The sequence below is a fragment of the Pongo pygmaeus genome, chromosome 4 (assembly GCF_028885625.2).
Source record: "Pongo pygmaeus isolate AG05252 chromosome 4, NHGRI_mPonPyg2-v2.0_pri, whole genome shotgun sequence".
Lineage (NCBI taxonomy): Eukaryota > Metazoa > Chordata > Mammalia > Primates > Hominidae > Pongo > Pongo pygmaeus.
The window spans coordinates 82,768,580-82,783,810 of record NC_072377.2 but is presented as its reverse complement, the minus strand read 5'-3'; the positions used below and the strand labels follow the sequence as shown (position 1 = coordinate 82,783,810).

Below are 15,231 nucleotides of genomic sequence, written 5' to 3'. Positions count from 1 at the left end.
ATCAAGTCCCCTCCCTGGAGGTAACCACTATTGCCTGTTAACCATTCTTCCAGAGGAATTTTATGCATACCTAAGTGTATAGATGTATATAAAAGGATTTGTACTTGAACATAGGGAATTTTCGTTTTTTAAAAAAATTATCGACTCCCAGCTTTTCCAGAATGATTTATAGGTGCAGTCAAAATATTTTTGTTTTTCCTGGGCCTCTCAATTTGTTGTCCTAACTATCCCACGCCCCTACCCCCAATTAGGTCCATTTAAAAAATTATTCACCTCCTATTTCCATAATAGATGATAATATCCACCATGTATGTAAAAGGCACTAAGCCTTTTACTTACACAACATTATTTACCCCACATAACTCTGTGAGGTGGGTGTCCCCTCTTTGTTCTCAAGAACCACGAAGTTAGGGAGTTAGAGGGATCATCAGCATGCTCCCTGAAGTTCCTTTGCCCCAGTCCCAGAGAACTAAGTCTGCTTGGATACCACTTAGGAAGTGAGGTTTTTTGCTTGTTTGTTTTTTTTTGAGACAGAGTCTCACTCTTTCGCCCAGGCTGGAGTGCAGTGGTGCAATCTCAGCTCACTGCAACCTCTGCCTCCCAGGTTCAAGTGATTCTCCTGCCTCAGCATCCTGAGTACTGGGATTACAGGCTGGCGCCACCACGCCCGGCTAACTTTTGTATTTTTTGGTAGAGACAGGGTTTCACCATGTTGGAGAGGCTGGTCTTGAACTCCTGACCTCAGGTGATCCAGCTGCCTTGGGCTTCCAAAGTGCTGGGATTACAGGCGTGAGCCACTGCACCTGGCAGGAAGTGAGTTCTGCAATAAACTGTTGACTCTCTACTGGAGTCAACCAAGTGAGGGAGGTCATAAGACTGAAGTTCATGGCTGTGTACAAAGATGTTGGGGGTTAAAAATAAATCCCAAAGAAGAAGAGGAGACTCAGAGCTGGAGATCCACCCCCTTCATTTTACAACCTCAAAAGAGGCTCGGTTATTGTTCTGTCTCCGACCAGTACTTTGTTCTATTTAAAATCCTATTTATTCACTCAATAAACATTTAGGTACCACTAATACAATGTTTTAAACCCTATGCTTGGTGCTAGAAGTAAAGGGGATATCGTCTCCCCCCTTTTTTTTTTCAAGGAGGAGATAGAAACCATCTCAAATAAGTGCTAAAATGTTCGTTTTACCAATATGTAGATGGAAAAATGTCAGGACTTTTCATTTCCCACTCAATTGGGATCTCCTTTAAAATGAAACTGACTTTTCACAGGCCTTTTTAGACTTAAATATGTTTCATTTAGCCTTAAACCATTGAAGATATTTTAACACTGTTTAATGATGTTTTATATTTTAGCATGATGTTTAATGATGTTTTAACACAGTGTTTAATGGTGGTTTTACATTTTAACACTGTACAGAACAGTGTTTGCAAACTGCTGATGTGGAAATGGAGCCAGCTTCTGCGTTTCCTTTGGCAAGGCCAGTGTTTTTAAAAAATTGAATGTGAATTCCTTTATGTGGCGCTTCCACCCTTCCCATTTGCTGGTCTGTACCACACCCAGCTGCCCTGCACTCTTCTGGTTCACATATTTACCTTACCTTAAAGGCATTTGGGCTTTCAACTTCTGCTATAAATAGAAGGTATATTTGGGGTTATAAAATACATGTTCCCCCAAGTAGCCCCCAAACCGAAGATTTCATTTGCCTTACATTTTCCTACTGCCACTAACCCCCGTTATTTTTTCTTGCCAGGATGACGATACTAAAAGGTTGATGGGGTGGATTTTCCTTCTAAAGCTCTCTTCTCCAGGTGCACAGGTTTTCCTCAATTTACCTGTCCTGTCCAGCACCCTGTCTATTGCAGTGGCCATACACATGCCTTTGTCCCAACACTCTCATGCATAGCCAACCATTGCGCAATTACGCCTCTTTAAAAGGTCTTGGTTTCTTCACATGGAAAATTAGAAGTTGAAGCTGGGTGACTTTTCAGATTCGTCTTTGCATTTGGCTTGGCATAAACTTAGAGCACAAAACAGCCTCTTCCCGGGGTGCTTTCATTGCCTTTCCCTTGCTGTCAGTGAGCCCTTCCTGAGCCCGGCTCTGACTGTGCCTGTGGCTCCTGCTGGTGCCTCCAACTTCTGCCCATGCTTGAGTTTTTGCCTTTAATTTCCTAGTTCTTAGAGAAACAGCTGAGCTTTTTGTTTTTGCTTGATGTCTCAGGGCTTCCTTCCACCACTGGTGAAAATGCTTCCCTCAGGGCTTGTAGATTAGCCAGCATGTCCAGCGTCTCCAGCATCTCCTGGCTTTCCACAGAGGAGTCCTCCAGCTGATATTCCTGTTCATTCTGGACACCCCCAGTTTCCCAGAACTATCCTCTCAGCATGGTAATTGCATCCTGAGTTCCCTTTCTAGCTCTGAAATTTCCTCTCTTCTGCTTTTCCTCGAATGCTTTCTAACAGGATGATTAGCCTGTCACATGCCCTTTTGTGGCTTTTTTTTTTTTTTTTAAAAAAGCAGATAACTATAACTTTATGAGCACTTCTTATGTGGAGTTAGCTGTGCTAAGTGCTTTGTAAGCATTAGTAATCCTCACAATAGCCCTGTGAGGTAGGGATTTCACCAGGCCGATTTTACTGATGAGAGTGCTGAGGCCCACAGAGGCCAAATGAGAACTTTCCCAAGATCATGTCAATAGTAAGCACAGAGCTGAGAGAGGACGTCATCTGGGCCGAATGAAGCTAGAGATCACACTCTTTAGAGTTACTCTATGCTTTCTTTTCAGTAGATCGTTCTTCTCAAAAGCTCCCCAAACTCTTTATAACCTCATCTGACTCATGGACATTCCCAACCCAGAGGTCCCTTCTCCTGGTCAGAAGAAGTTCCAATTCACTGGACATACAGTTAGTGACTGACAGAAAACAGTCTGTCCTGTCCAGGCTCCCCCACCGAATACCCCATGACTTCTGCACTGTGTGTAACCCTTGGGTTGCCTAGTCATTCTGAAATATTGTTGTTTTTGATAGGCATTGGAAAACAGAAGCACTAAGTTCTTGGAATAGCCATTCAAATCTTAATTTCTGTCATCTTTGTGAGCTGCTAATAGATGTCTTAGTTCATCTTTCTCTGTTTTAATAGGAAAGGGTTGGAGTGGATGCTATAGGCATGTACCAGGCATCTGGTACATGATGTTTAAGTGGTCCATCAGCTCCAGTATGTAGCTCCTGATCTGGGTAGTCATACCCCAGGGACAGCCCTGTGACTTGGTCTCAACCCTGCAGAAGAATGAAATACACAGCAGCCTCGTGGGTGTGTGGTGTGAGAAGGGAGAGATGGCAACAGAAAGATCAACAGCAACTCAAGGGATAGCTGGTTATAGGGGATAGCTGGTTATAGTGGGATGAGATGTGGATTCTAACCTGGGGGAGCTTGGACACCAGCACCACACTGAGGAGTTTACATGTGACAGGAAATTCACTACCAGGTTGGAATCCACCCCCTGCCACCCCTTTTTTTTCTCACACAAAACATGCTGTTTTCTCATTTCCACTTCTTGATGGTTTGCACATAACTGTACTAGTCAGCTGCATCTGAAGAGGATTTAGTGAGGGCTTTAGCTGGTGCTGATGCTGGAAATCTTTGCCTATGTAAAGCATTTCTTTGGGGGTAAACTAGTACATGACTTTAGTCTACTTTGAGATTATTATCAGTACATGGCCCCCTGTTGACTTAGAAAAGTAGTGACACATTTCTGACTAGCAAAATGGTCATCACTCAACAGCTTCTGAACTTCAAGAATAGAGGAACATATATTTATTTTTTCAAGTTAATACATGCATATAATAAGAACCCCCAAGTATTAAATAAGGATATACATAAAAGTAGGGTTCTCTTTAACTTGCATTTTCTCAGCTTCAACTTATTTGGTATTTATAACCTATCCAGCTTAAAGAATTTTTGAAAAAAGTTAGAATTTCCAAAAACCAGCTTCCAGTGATACCCTACACACCCACCAGAATAACTAAAACAAAAAATATTAAATTTGGGGGGAGGATGGGGAGCAACTGGACTCTCATTAGTGCTGATAGCAGTGTAAATTGGTACAACTGTTTAGAAAAAAAATGTTTGGCAGCATCTATGAGAGCTTCACATATCTGTATCAAATGATTCCACTCCTGGGGGGATAATGTATGCAAATGCTCCCCCTGAAAAACATGCATAAGAATGTTCAAAGCGGCTCATTCATAAATGGCCAAGACTGGGAACTACGCAAATAGCCATCAGTAATAGAATAGGTAACTAAGTTGTGGCATATTCACACAATGGAATGCTATATGCAATGAGAATGAATGATATATAACTACAATATGGATGAATCTCACAAATGTAGTATTCACTAAAAGAAGACAGACACAAAAGGGCAATACTGTAAAATTACATTTGTATGAGGTAAAAAGCAGGCAGTACAAAGCTATGCTCTCAGAAGTCTCAATATTGATTATCCCAGGGAAGAAGAGAGTGAAAAGAAGGAAATGAGGTGCTGGTAATGTTCTATTTCTTGATCTTACTGCTGTGTACATGACAGTGTTCAGCTTATGAACATTCATCAAGCTGTACATTTGCAACTTGTATACTTTTTTGTGTGTATCTTATACCCCAATACAAATTTAAAAGTAAAAACAAAAATGACGTGAAACAGCTTCTTGACATTTTATGAATTCCAGGAAAGGCCCAATTAAATTAAATAAACTAAAAAAACTAACACAAAGCAGTCTAGATTTTGAATACAGTCATTTCACTTGTGGTAAGCAACTATTTAGGTAGACAGTGTTAATTCCAATAGTTTCTTTATTATAAAGGTAATCCATTTTGAAAAATAAATTCAGATATATATGAATAAATTCAGATATATCTATATAACCCAATGTTTCAAAGGTCATTAATTGTTAATGAGATGAACTATACAATCATGATCTAGAATAAACAATAAAAAGGAAAAATTAAAACACTATTTTATATTGCCAGTTTCATTTTATTTTTAAGTGGCTGTTAGAGGAGCGTTGCATAATGTATACAAGATTCATTTTTAAAAAGTTAATCTCATTTTAATTAATTAATTTTAATTAATTAAGTAAAATCAGTAAAACAGTCATGTGGCTCAAAATTCGAAAGTTAAAAAAGGGTGTCCTGTCCCTCAAGCATCCAATTCCCCCAGTCGACCAAGTTTCAGTTCTTTCATGTTCAGTCAGAAATGTATGTACAAGAAATATGTATAAATACTGCCCCCATTGAACCAAGTGGTAATACACTAAAAACAGTCTCCATTTTTTTTTTTTTTTAAGAGGCAGTGTTCAGATCTGTCACTCAGGCTGCAGTGCAGTGGTGCAATCATAGCTCACTGCAGCCTCAAACTCCTGGGCTCAAACAATCCTCCTGCCTGTCTCTCAGGTAGCTATGATTATAGGTGTGTGCCACTGCATCTGGCTAATTTTTTTTTTTTTTTTGTAGAGACGGGGTCTCCCTACATTGCCCAGGATGGACTGGAATTCCTGGCCTGATATGATCCTCCTGCCTTGGCCTCTCAAAGTACTGGGATTACAGGCATGAGCCACTGCCCCTTGTCCCATATTGTTTTTTTGTTTTTTGGAGACAGAGTTTGGCCCTGTCACCCAGGCTGGAGTGCAGTGGTGTGATCTCAGCTCATGGCAGCCTTGACCTCCTGGGCTCAAGTGATCCTCCCACCTGAGCCTCACAAGTAGCTGAGACTACAGGTGCACATCACCATGCCCAGCTAATTTTTATATTTTCTGTAGAGACGGGGTCTCCCAGTGTCCTGCCCAGGCTGGTCTTGAACTCCTGGGATCAAGCGATCTGCCTACCTTGGCCTCCCAAAGTGCTGGGATCATAGATCTATACCAGTACATTGTATAGATATACCAGGATTTATTTGACCTGTTCTTATTGATGGACAGTAACTTTATTTTCATGTTCTGCTACTTCAAAAAAAGCCAGAATGGATAACTTTTCACATACATTATTTCATATATTTGAATAAATATCAGTCTAGTAAATCTGGAAGACAAGTTAACATTTTATTATCAGACATTCATTTGCTTCCTCTACTTGGTTATTTTTGTTTAGAACTTAGGACAATCAAAACTGAGTTTTAGGCCAGGGGCGGTGGCTCACACCTGTAATCCCAGCACTTTGGGAGGCCAAGGCAGGTGGATCACCTGAGGTCAGGAGTTTGAGACCAGCCTGGCCAACATATAGTGAAACCTTGTCTCTACTAAAAATACAAAAATTAGCTGAGCATGGTGGTGCAAGCCTGTAGTCCCAGCTACTTGGGAAGCTGAGGCAGGAGAGTCACTTGAACCCGGGAGGCGGAGGTTGCAGGGAGCCACCATTGTGCCACTACACTCCAGCCTAGGCGACAGAGCAAGACTCCATCTCAAAAAAAAAAAAAAAAAAAAAAAAAAAAAGTGAGTTTTAGAGTTCCAAGTTATAAGGTTTTCAGGTGGAAGAGATTGATCCATTCATTCATTTACTCCTTCAGCAAATATGGAATTACAGAGAAAAGGGAACACTTATACACTGCTGGTGGGAATGTAAATTAGTTCAGCCACTGTGGAAAGCACTTTGGCAATTTCTCAAAGAACTCAAAGCACAACTACCATTTGACCCAGTAATCCCATTATTGAGTATAGACCCAAAGGAATATACATCATTCTACCATAAAGACACATGCATGCATATGTTCATTGCCGCACTATTCTCAATACAAAGACACAGAATCAACCTAAATGCCCATCAATGGTAGAGTGGATAAAGAAAATGTGGTACGTATGAGATCACGTCCTTTGCAGCAACATGGATGGAGCTGAAAGCCATTACCCTAAGTGAAATAACACAGGAACAGAAAAGCAAATACCTCATGTTCTCACTTATAAAAGGAAGCTAAACCTTAAGTACAAATGGACACAAAGAAGAGAACAACAGACACCAGGGGCATACTTGAGGGTAGAGGGTAGGAGGAGGAAGAGGATCAGAAAAACTACCATGCTTATTACCTGGGTGATGAAACGATCTGTGCACCAAAACCCCGAGACAGGAAATTTACCGATATAACAAATTTGCATATGTACCCCTGAACCTAAGATAAAATTTAAAAAATAGAAAACAAATATTTATTGAGCCCTACTTTATGTAAGATACTGTTCTCTGTAGTGAACAGAAGGGACAAAATTTCCTACTATCTGGTGTTTACATTCTGGTGTGTGTGGGGAGGAAGGAAGAGGAGAGCAGACAATACAAAATAAAAAGTCAATGACAGTCATACGCTGCTTAAGGACGTTTCATTAGTCCCATAAGATTATAATGGAGTTGAAAAATTCCTATTGCCTAGTGATGTCTTAGATGCTGTAACAACAAAGTGCAGCATCTTACTCGAGTGTTTGTGATGATGCTGGTGTAAATAAACCTATTGCAATGTCAGTTTTACAAAAGTATAGCACAAACAATTATGTACGGTACATCATACTTTTTTTTTGAGATGGAGTCTCGCTCTGTCACCCAGGCTGGAGTGCAGTGGCACGATCTCGGCTCACTGCAAGCTCTTCCTCCCAGGTTCACGCCATTCTCCTGGCTCAGCCTCCCAGGTAGCTGGGATGACAGGCACCCACCACCAGGCCCAGCTAATTTTTTGTGTTTTTAGTAGAGACGGGGTTTCACCGTGTTAGACAGGATGGTCTTGATCTCCTGACCTTGTGAGCGCCCGCCTCGGCAGGCGTGAGCCACTGCGCCTGGCCTTTTTTTTTTTTTTTTTTTTTAAATTGAGACAGAGTCTCACTCTGTCACCTAGGCTGGAGTGCAGTGGCGTGATCTTGGCTCACTGCAACCTCTGCTGCCCGGGTTCAAGTGATTCTTGTGCCTCAGCCTCCCTAGTAGCTGGGACTATAGGTGTGTACCACCAAGACTGGCTAATTTTTTTTGCATTTTTAGTAGAGACGGGGTTTTGCCTTGTTGGCCAGGTTGGTCTCAAACTCCGGTGATCTGCCCGCTTCAGCCTCCCAAATATAATACTTGATAATGATAATAAGGGACTACATTACTGATTTGTGTATTTAAGATACTATACTTTTAATCATTATTTTATGTGTACTTCTCCTGCTACATTGTTATCATAGGAGGTGACAGCTCCATGTGTGTTATTGCCCCTAAAGACCTACCCGTGGGACAAGATGTGGAGGTTGAAGATAGTGATATTGATGATTTTGACCATGTGTAGGCCTAGGCTACTGTGTGTTTGTGTCTTAACTTTTACAAAAAAGTTTAAAAGAAAAAAATAAATTTAAAAATAGAAAAAAGCTCATAGAATAAGGATATAAGGAAAATATTTTTGTACAGCTGCACGTGTGTTTTAAGCTGTGTCATTACAACTGAGAAAAAGTTTTTTAAAGTTTATAGTTAAAAAGCTACAAAGAAAAAAATTTTGAAATAAATTTAGCCTAAGTGTACAGTGTTTATAAAGTCTATGGGAGTGTCCACTAGTGTCCTAGGCCTCCACATTCACTCATCACTCACTCACTGAGTCACCCAGAGAAACTTCCAGTCCTGCAAGCTCCAGTCATGGTAAGTGTCCTACACAGGTGTACCATTTTTTAATTTTTTTTTTTTTTTGAGACAGAGTTTTGCTCTTTTTGCCCAGGCTGGAGTGCAATGGCACGATCTTGGCTCACCGCAACCTCCACCTCCCAGGTTCAAGTGATTCTCCTGCCTCAACCTCCGGAGTAGCTGGGATTACAGGCATGCGCTACCATGCCCGGCTAATTTTTTTTGTATTTTTTAGTAGAGACGGGGGTTCTCCATGTTGGTCAGGTTGGTCTCAAACTCTCGACCTCAGATGATTCGCCCGCCTTGGCCTCCCAAAGTGTTGGGATTATGGGCGTGAACCACCGCCCCAGGCCCATTTTTTATCTTTTTAACAATATTTTTATTGTATCTTTTCTATGTTTAGATACACAAATACTTACCATTGTGTTACAATTGCCTGCAGTATTCTGTACAGTAATATACTGTACAGGTTTGTAGCCTAGGAGCAATAGACTATACCACATAGCCTGGGTGTGTGATAGGCTGTATGATCTAGGTACCTGCTATGAAGTTTGCACAACAACAAAATTGTCTGATGATGCTTTATCAAAACATATTCCTGTCATTAAGCATGGGTCCAGCCTCCAGAACCATGAGAAGTAGATCTCTGTTCTTTATATGTTACCAGTCTCAGGTATTTTGTTACAGCAGCACAAAAATGGACTAAGACATCTGGATACTTCATACAAGTGAAATCAGACAGTATTTGTTCTTTTATGACTGGCTTATTTCACTTAGCATGATGTCTTCGTGGTTCATCCATGTTAGAGCATATGTCAGAATTTCCTTCCTTTTTAAGACTGAATAATATTTCATTGTATGTATATACCACATTTTGTTTGTCCATCTGTTGATGGACACTTGGGTTGTTTTCATTTTTTATCTATTGTGAATAATGCTGCTGTGAACATGGGTGTACAGATATCTGTCTGATTCCCTGCTTTCAATTCCTTTGTGTATACATCCACAAGTGGAATTGCAGGATCATAAGATAATGCTATTTTTAATTTCATAAGGTATCTTCTTACTGTTTTTCAAAGCAGCTGCACCATTTTATATTCCCACCAATGGTGCACAAAGTTTCCAATTTTTCCATATCCTTTCTAATACTTGTTATTTTCCGATTTTTAAAAAATAGTATTTATCCTAACAGGTGTGAGTGGATAGCTCGTTGTGCTTTTGATTTGCATTACCCTAATGATTAGTGATGTTGAGCATCTTTTCATATGCTTTTTGGCCATTTATCTTCTTTGGAGAAATATTTATTCAAGTCCTTTGCCCATTTTTGAATCTGGTTGTTGGTGTTTAGTTGTTGAGTTGTAGGTGCTCTTTATATATTCTGAATATTAATCCCCAATCATATATATGATTTGTAAATATTTTCCTCCATTCTCCTGACTCTTTTTGTTTGTTTGTTCTTTAGATGTTGGGGCTTAGAGTGTGACTTGTCAAGATCATAAATATCTTTATTGGAGCCACTGGAACTTGAACAAGGGTCTCCCTATTCCTTACCTATCTTCTTGTTTACGGTGTGACCTACCTCCTTAATATTTGGTCATATCAACCAACATAAAAAGTAGTTTGACCTGTGGTGATTGCTGTTGTATAGGTAAAGTATCAACTAACATTTTAGCTTGTCCTTTCGATGACCCAGGCCCTTGCTGCTATTGCCTCTTCATCTCCTTGCCCACCATCCATTGTGGTGATGTAAATACAGAGATGGGACTCAACTGGGTGCTTTAGTTACCTTAATTAATTAACTAATTAAATTTATTTTATCCATTATATCCTCCTTAAAATGTTCTGTTCTGCTCTTTAAAATGTTTTAAGAAATAGGCTGGGCATGGTGGCTCACGCCTGTAATCCGAGCACTTTGATAGTCTGAGGTGGGTGGATCACATGAGGTCAGGAGTTTGAGACCAGCTTTGCCAACATGATGAAACTTCATCTCTACTACCTGGGAGGCTGAGGCAGGAGAATCTCTTAAACCCGGGAGGTGGAGGTTGCAGTGAGCTGAGATGGCACCATTGCACTCCAGTCTGGGCAACAGCCTTTGCACTCCAGCCTGGGCAACAAGAGCAAAACTGCATCTCAAAATAAATAAATAAATAAATAAAATGTTTTAAGAATCAGAACATGGTTTCCAAAGGCTATTTATTTATTTATTTTTGAGATAGGGTCTCGCTCTGCCACCCAGGCTGGAGTGCAGTGGTGCAATCATGACTTCCTGCAACCTGGAACTCCTGGGCTCAAGTGATTCTCCCACCTCAGCCCCTGCTCTCTGAGTAGCTGGGATTATAGGTACACACCACCATGCCCAGCTAACTTTTATATTTTTTGTAGAGCCAAAGGCTATTTGTTTACTTTAATAACTTTTCACTGCTTTACAGTGACAGCTGATAGGTTTTTCTACCACATTTTAAAGAAGAGACTCTCTTTTCCTACATGGTTACAGGCCCTTCAGTGAGGACGTCAAGCTTCCATGCCTCAAATTAATCCTATAGCACCAATGCTCATCATTGCAGGCTGCTGCCTAGTATAGTGCTTGGCACAAAGTAGGCCCCCAATAAATAGTTGCCAAATGAATGCCATGATGCCACAAGAAGGGGAGAGGATTTGTAGGGAAAGCAGGGCCCAAACATTTTATTTAGGAGGGAGAAAGGAGCAGTATTTCTACATTATGGCCCCAGTGGAAATTGGTTTTATTTCTCTCATTTGTCATGTTTGTCTCATTCTTCATGTTTGATGCTTCAGGATACAGCACACCTGGACACAGAAATAAATCTCTCCAGAACACAGCAAGCCCAAGTAGCCTTTCTAGCTAGATGGTGGAGGGAGTAAAACTTGGATCCTTGAGACCGAAGCATCCTGCTTTGGGATAGCATTGGGGGAGGCCCTGCAAAAGGATTCTTAAAAAAAACAATGAAACTATTTTGCCGTTCAACATGATTTCTTTTTCAACCATGACCTTGAGTAAATCATTGAACTCTCCTGAGCCTCTGTTTCCTCACCTCCACAATAGGGGAACAATGAGGAAAGCAGGGAGCTTCCCTAAGCCAAGTCACTTGTTCAAGGCACCTTGCTAGAAGCAGCAGGGCTGAGATCCAAACTCAGGGAGTCTGGCCCACATCCTTAACACCCCTCTATGGCTGTACATTCGGGTAACTGTGAAAGTTTCGATTTAGTTAGCACTATTCATATTCTTCATGTTTGAAACTGCTTCCCTCTCATTGTAAAATGGAAAGTCAATAGTTCCAATTGAAGCAGGAAAGGATAAAGACTCCTACCTTTTTTTTTTTTTTTTTTTGAAAAGATAAAACCAGCCAGGCGTGGTGGCTCATACCTGTAGTCCCAGCACTCTGGGAGGCCGAGGCAGGTGGATCACGAGGCCAGGAGTTCCAGACCAGCCTGGCCAACATGGTGAAACCCCGTCTCTACTAAAAATACAAAAATTAGCCGGGCGTGGTGGTGTGCGCATGTAGTCCCAGCTACTCAGGAGGCTGAGGCAGAAGAATCGCTTGAACCTGGGAGGCAGAGGTTGCAGTGAGCCGAGATTGCACCACTGCACTCCAGCCTGGGTGACAAGAGTGAAACTCCATCTTAAAGAAAAAAAAAAGGAAAAAAAAGAAAGAAAAATAGTGAGCACACAAAACAGACCATAACCATTTCCTCAATTTCTCTCATCAGGAAAAGATATTCTCCTTGGGCTCTAAAATGCTATATATCTATTTTAGTATTTTATTTGAAAGAAAATTTGGAAAAATAAATTTAGCACGTTAACAGTTAAATGTAAATACTCTATTTTAAATCAAATCCTCACGATCATTAAAATTTCTGGAAAACTTAAATGGATTCCCCTCTTCCATTTATTTTTTTACTTCAATGATCACTAACTTGTAGTCTTGCTTATGAACCCATATATGTACTGGATATGATATATATCTCAAACACAGGATTAGATTCTAATGTAATAACCTCATAGGAGTATTTCTAGTCGAAATATGATAAGACATAAGCCCTGTCTCTGAAAGCCAACATCTATTGCAAAGCTGAGCATCTATTCTTGGGCGACTTAATAGTTGTAATAATACTAAACATTAATGAGCACTTACCCTGCTCCAGGCACATGGGTTAACTCACTGAATCCTCCCTATGGCCCTAAGAGTAGGTGGAGCTATAATTCCTACAGATGAAGACAGCAAGGAGCTTCCTCATGCCAAGTCACTTGTTCAAGGCACCTAGCTAGAGGTAGCAGGGCTGAGATCTGAACTCAGGTAGTCTGGCCCACATTCCTAACACCCCTCTATGGCTGTACATTCGTGTTACAGTAAGAGTTTCAATTTAGTTAACACCATTTATGTTCTTCATGTTTGAAACTGCTTCCCTCTTATTGTAAAGTGGAAAGTCAACAGTTGCAATTGAAGCAGGAAAGAATAAAGACTCCTACCCTGTTTTTTCAAAAAAGATAAAACTGAGCCCACAAAACAGACGATAACTGTTTCCTCAATTTCCTTTGGAACAACTCAGTGGGACTAGAACTTTCAAAAGGGTTATTTAAATGCGTAGCTTCCTTGTCTCTCTGCTCTTACCTCTTTGTGGCTTATTCTTAACACAACAGCCAAAGTAAGCCTGTTCTTTCCCTGTTGAAAACCTTTCAGTATCCTCTCATGTTGCTTGGAGTAAAAGCCAAAAATCCTTGCTAAGACTCACAAGTCCTCACATAATCTGACTCCTGGTATTTCTCAGATCTCATCTCCCATTGTCCTTCCCTCCTCTCACTATGTCCCCAGCAACCGTGGCTTCTTGGCTGTTCCTGGAACATGACAGGGAAGCTCCTGCCTGAGGCTTGGACTTTCTGGACTGCTCTTCCCCAAGATATCCATGCAGCTATCGTCCTTATCCACTCCAGGTCTTTTCTTGAAAGTAACCTTTCTAGTAAAGGCTTTCTGGAGTCTCCCTGGCTAAAATTTCAATCCTGCCTCACTGATGTAAGCTCTAGGATGACCAACATTGGCCCAGGGCAGAAGGGGTCCCCAGGACACAGAACTTTCAGTGCTAAACCTGGGTTAGTGGGGCAAACCAGGACAGTTGTTTACCCTATGTTGTCCCAGCATCTAAAACAGTGACTGTCTAATAACAGCCTTAACGTATATTAGTGGAATTGAATGAATGAATGAATTGAATGAATGAATGAGCAAGTAGGTAAGAGAAAGTAGTACTTTTGGAGGGGAGTGTAAGATGGTATTTATTGCCTTTAAAATCAGAACATATAGGTGTATCTGTCCATTAGGGCAAGTTGTAAGGCTTCTTCAGCATGGAACGAAGCCCAACTTCTATGAATGGGGGATCAACCTTTCCTTATCTTCCTATCAGAAAAGTATACTTTATCAATTTTGCTGTTATTGAAAGTGGTTTGAAATAGTGTATCCCACATTCATGTTTTAGTTGAACAGTTAAAATGCTTGTGTTGGTTTTACTTTTTTAAGACTTTAAAATGTTTCCCATATTTTAATTTTTTTTTTTTTTTTTTGAGACAGAGTCTCGCTCTGTTATCCAGGCCGGAGTGCAGTGGTGCGATCTTGGCTCACTGCAACCTCCACCTCTCGGGCTCGAGCGATCTTCCCACCTAAGCCTCCTGAGTACCTGGGACCACAGGCACACGCCACTACACTCAACTAATTTTTCATATTTTTGGTGGAGATGAGGTTTTGCCATGTTGCCCAAGCTGGTCTCAAACTCCTGAGCTCAAGTGATCCACACGCTTCAGCCTCCTAAAGTGCTAGGATTATAGGCATGAGCCACCATGCCCAGCCAATGATGCATTTTTGAATGTGCACTTTTTTCCATTGCTAATGACCCTGAGTCCTAACTCTCTCCTCTGTCCTAAATGCTTCCTCATCTACTCCAGTCTGGGCCTTCTTGGGGTTGCCCCCTGAGCCATTCTGTTTGCACAGCCTGCCATTTCACTTTCTGATGCCCCCCATTTCCTCCTTCCAGTCTCTTCAACTTCAGCTTCTTTAAACGAGCACAATCGGATGCTGGTCTGTCCTACACCACGTGCGTGTTCTTCAAAATACTTTTGATAAGAGGATTCAGCAAGGCAACATAAGACAGTGGCTTATTCATCTTTGTATCCTTTGACCTTAGCATGGTTTGTACATTCATTTACTCATTCATTCATTCGACAATTTTTTTTTGAGTTCTATAACGTGCTGGGTGCATACAACAATTAACAAGATGTTTTCACTGTCCTGTTGAGTAGGGAACAGGCAAGTAAACAGAAATGACCAAGGGAGTATTAAAACTACATTGAACTGGCCGGGCATGGTGGGTCACGCCTGTAATCCCAACACTTTGGGAGTCCAAGGTAGGTGGATCACTTGAGCTCAGGAGTTCAAGACCAGCCTGGCCAACATGGTGAAACCCATCTCTATGAAAAATACAAAAATTAGCCAGATGTGGTGGTGGGCGCCTGTAGTCTCAGCTACTCAGTAGGCTGAGGCAGGAGAATCACTTGAACCCGGGAGGCAGAGGCTGCAGTGAGCTCAGATCTTGCCACTGCACTCCAGTCTGAGC

The 15,231-nt window shown here is 41.2% G+C and overlaps 2 protein-coding genes across 4 annotated transcripts in view; one reads left to right on the top strand and one right to left on the bottom strand.

Moving 5' to 3' along the window:
• The window catches only part of DMGDH (dimethylglycine dehydrogenase), a 122,604-nt gene that overhangs the window by 9,545 nt on the left and 97,828 nt on the right, over positions 1-15,231 (top strand). The window lies entirely within an intron of this gene.
• The window catches only part of BHMT2 (betaine--homocysteine S-methyltransferase 2), a 32,734-nt gene continuing 25,179 nt past the window's right edge, over positions 7,677-15,231 (bottom strand). The window contains exon 7 of one of the 3 annotated variants that reach the window (XM_063665432.1): positions 7,677-12,254. In XM_063665432.1, the coding sequence (XP_063521502.1) occupies positions 11,993-12,254 (262 nt within the window). In that variant the 3' untranslated portion in view covers positions 7,677-11,992. The remainder of the gene's footprint in view (positions 12,255-15,231) is intronic. The other 2 variants (XM_063665431.1, XM_063665430.1) reach the window with 2 other exon arrangements.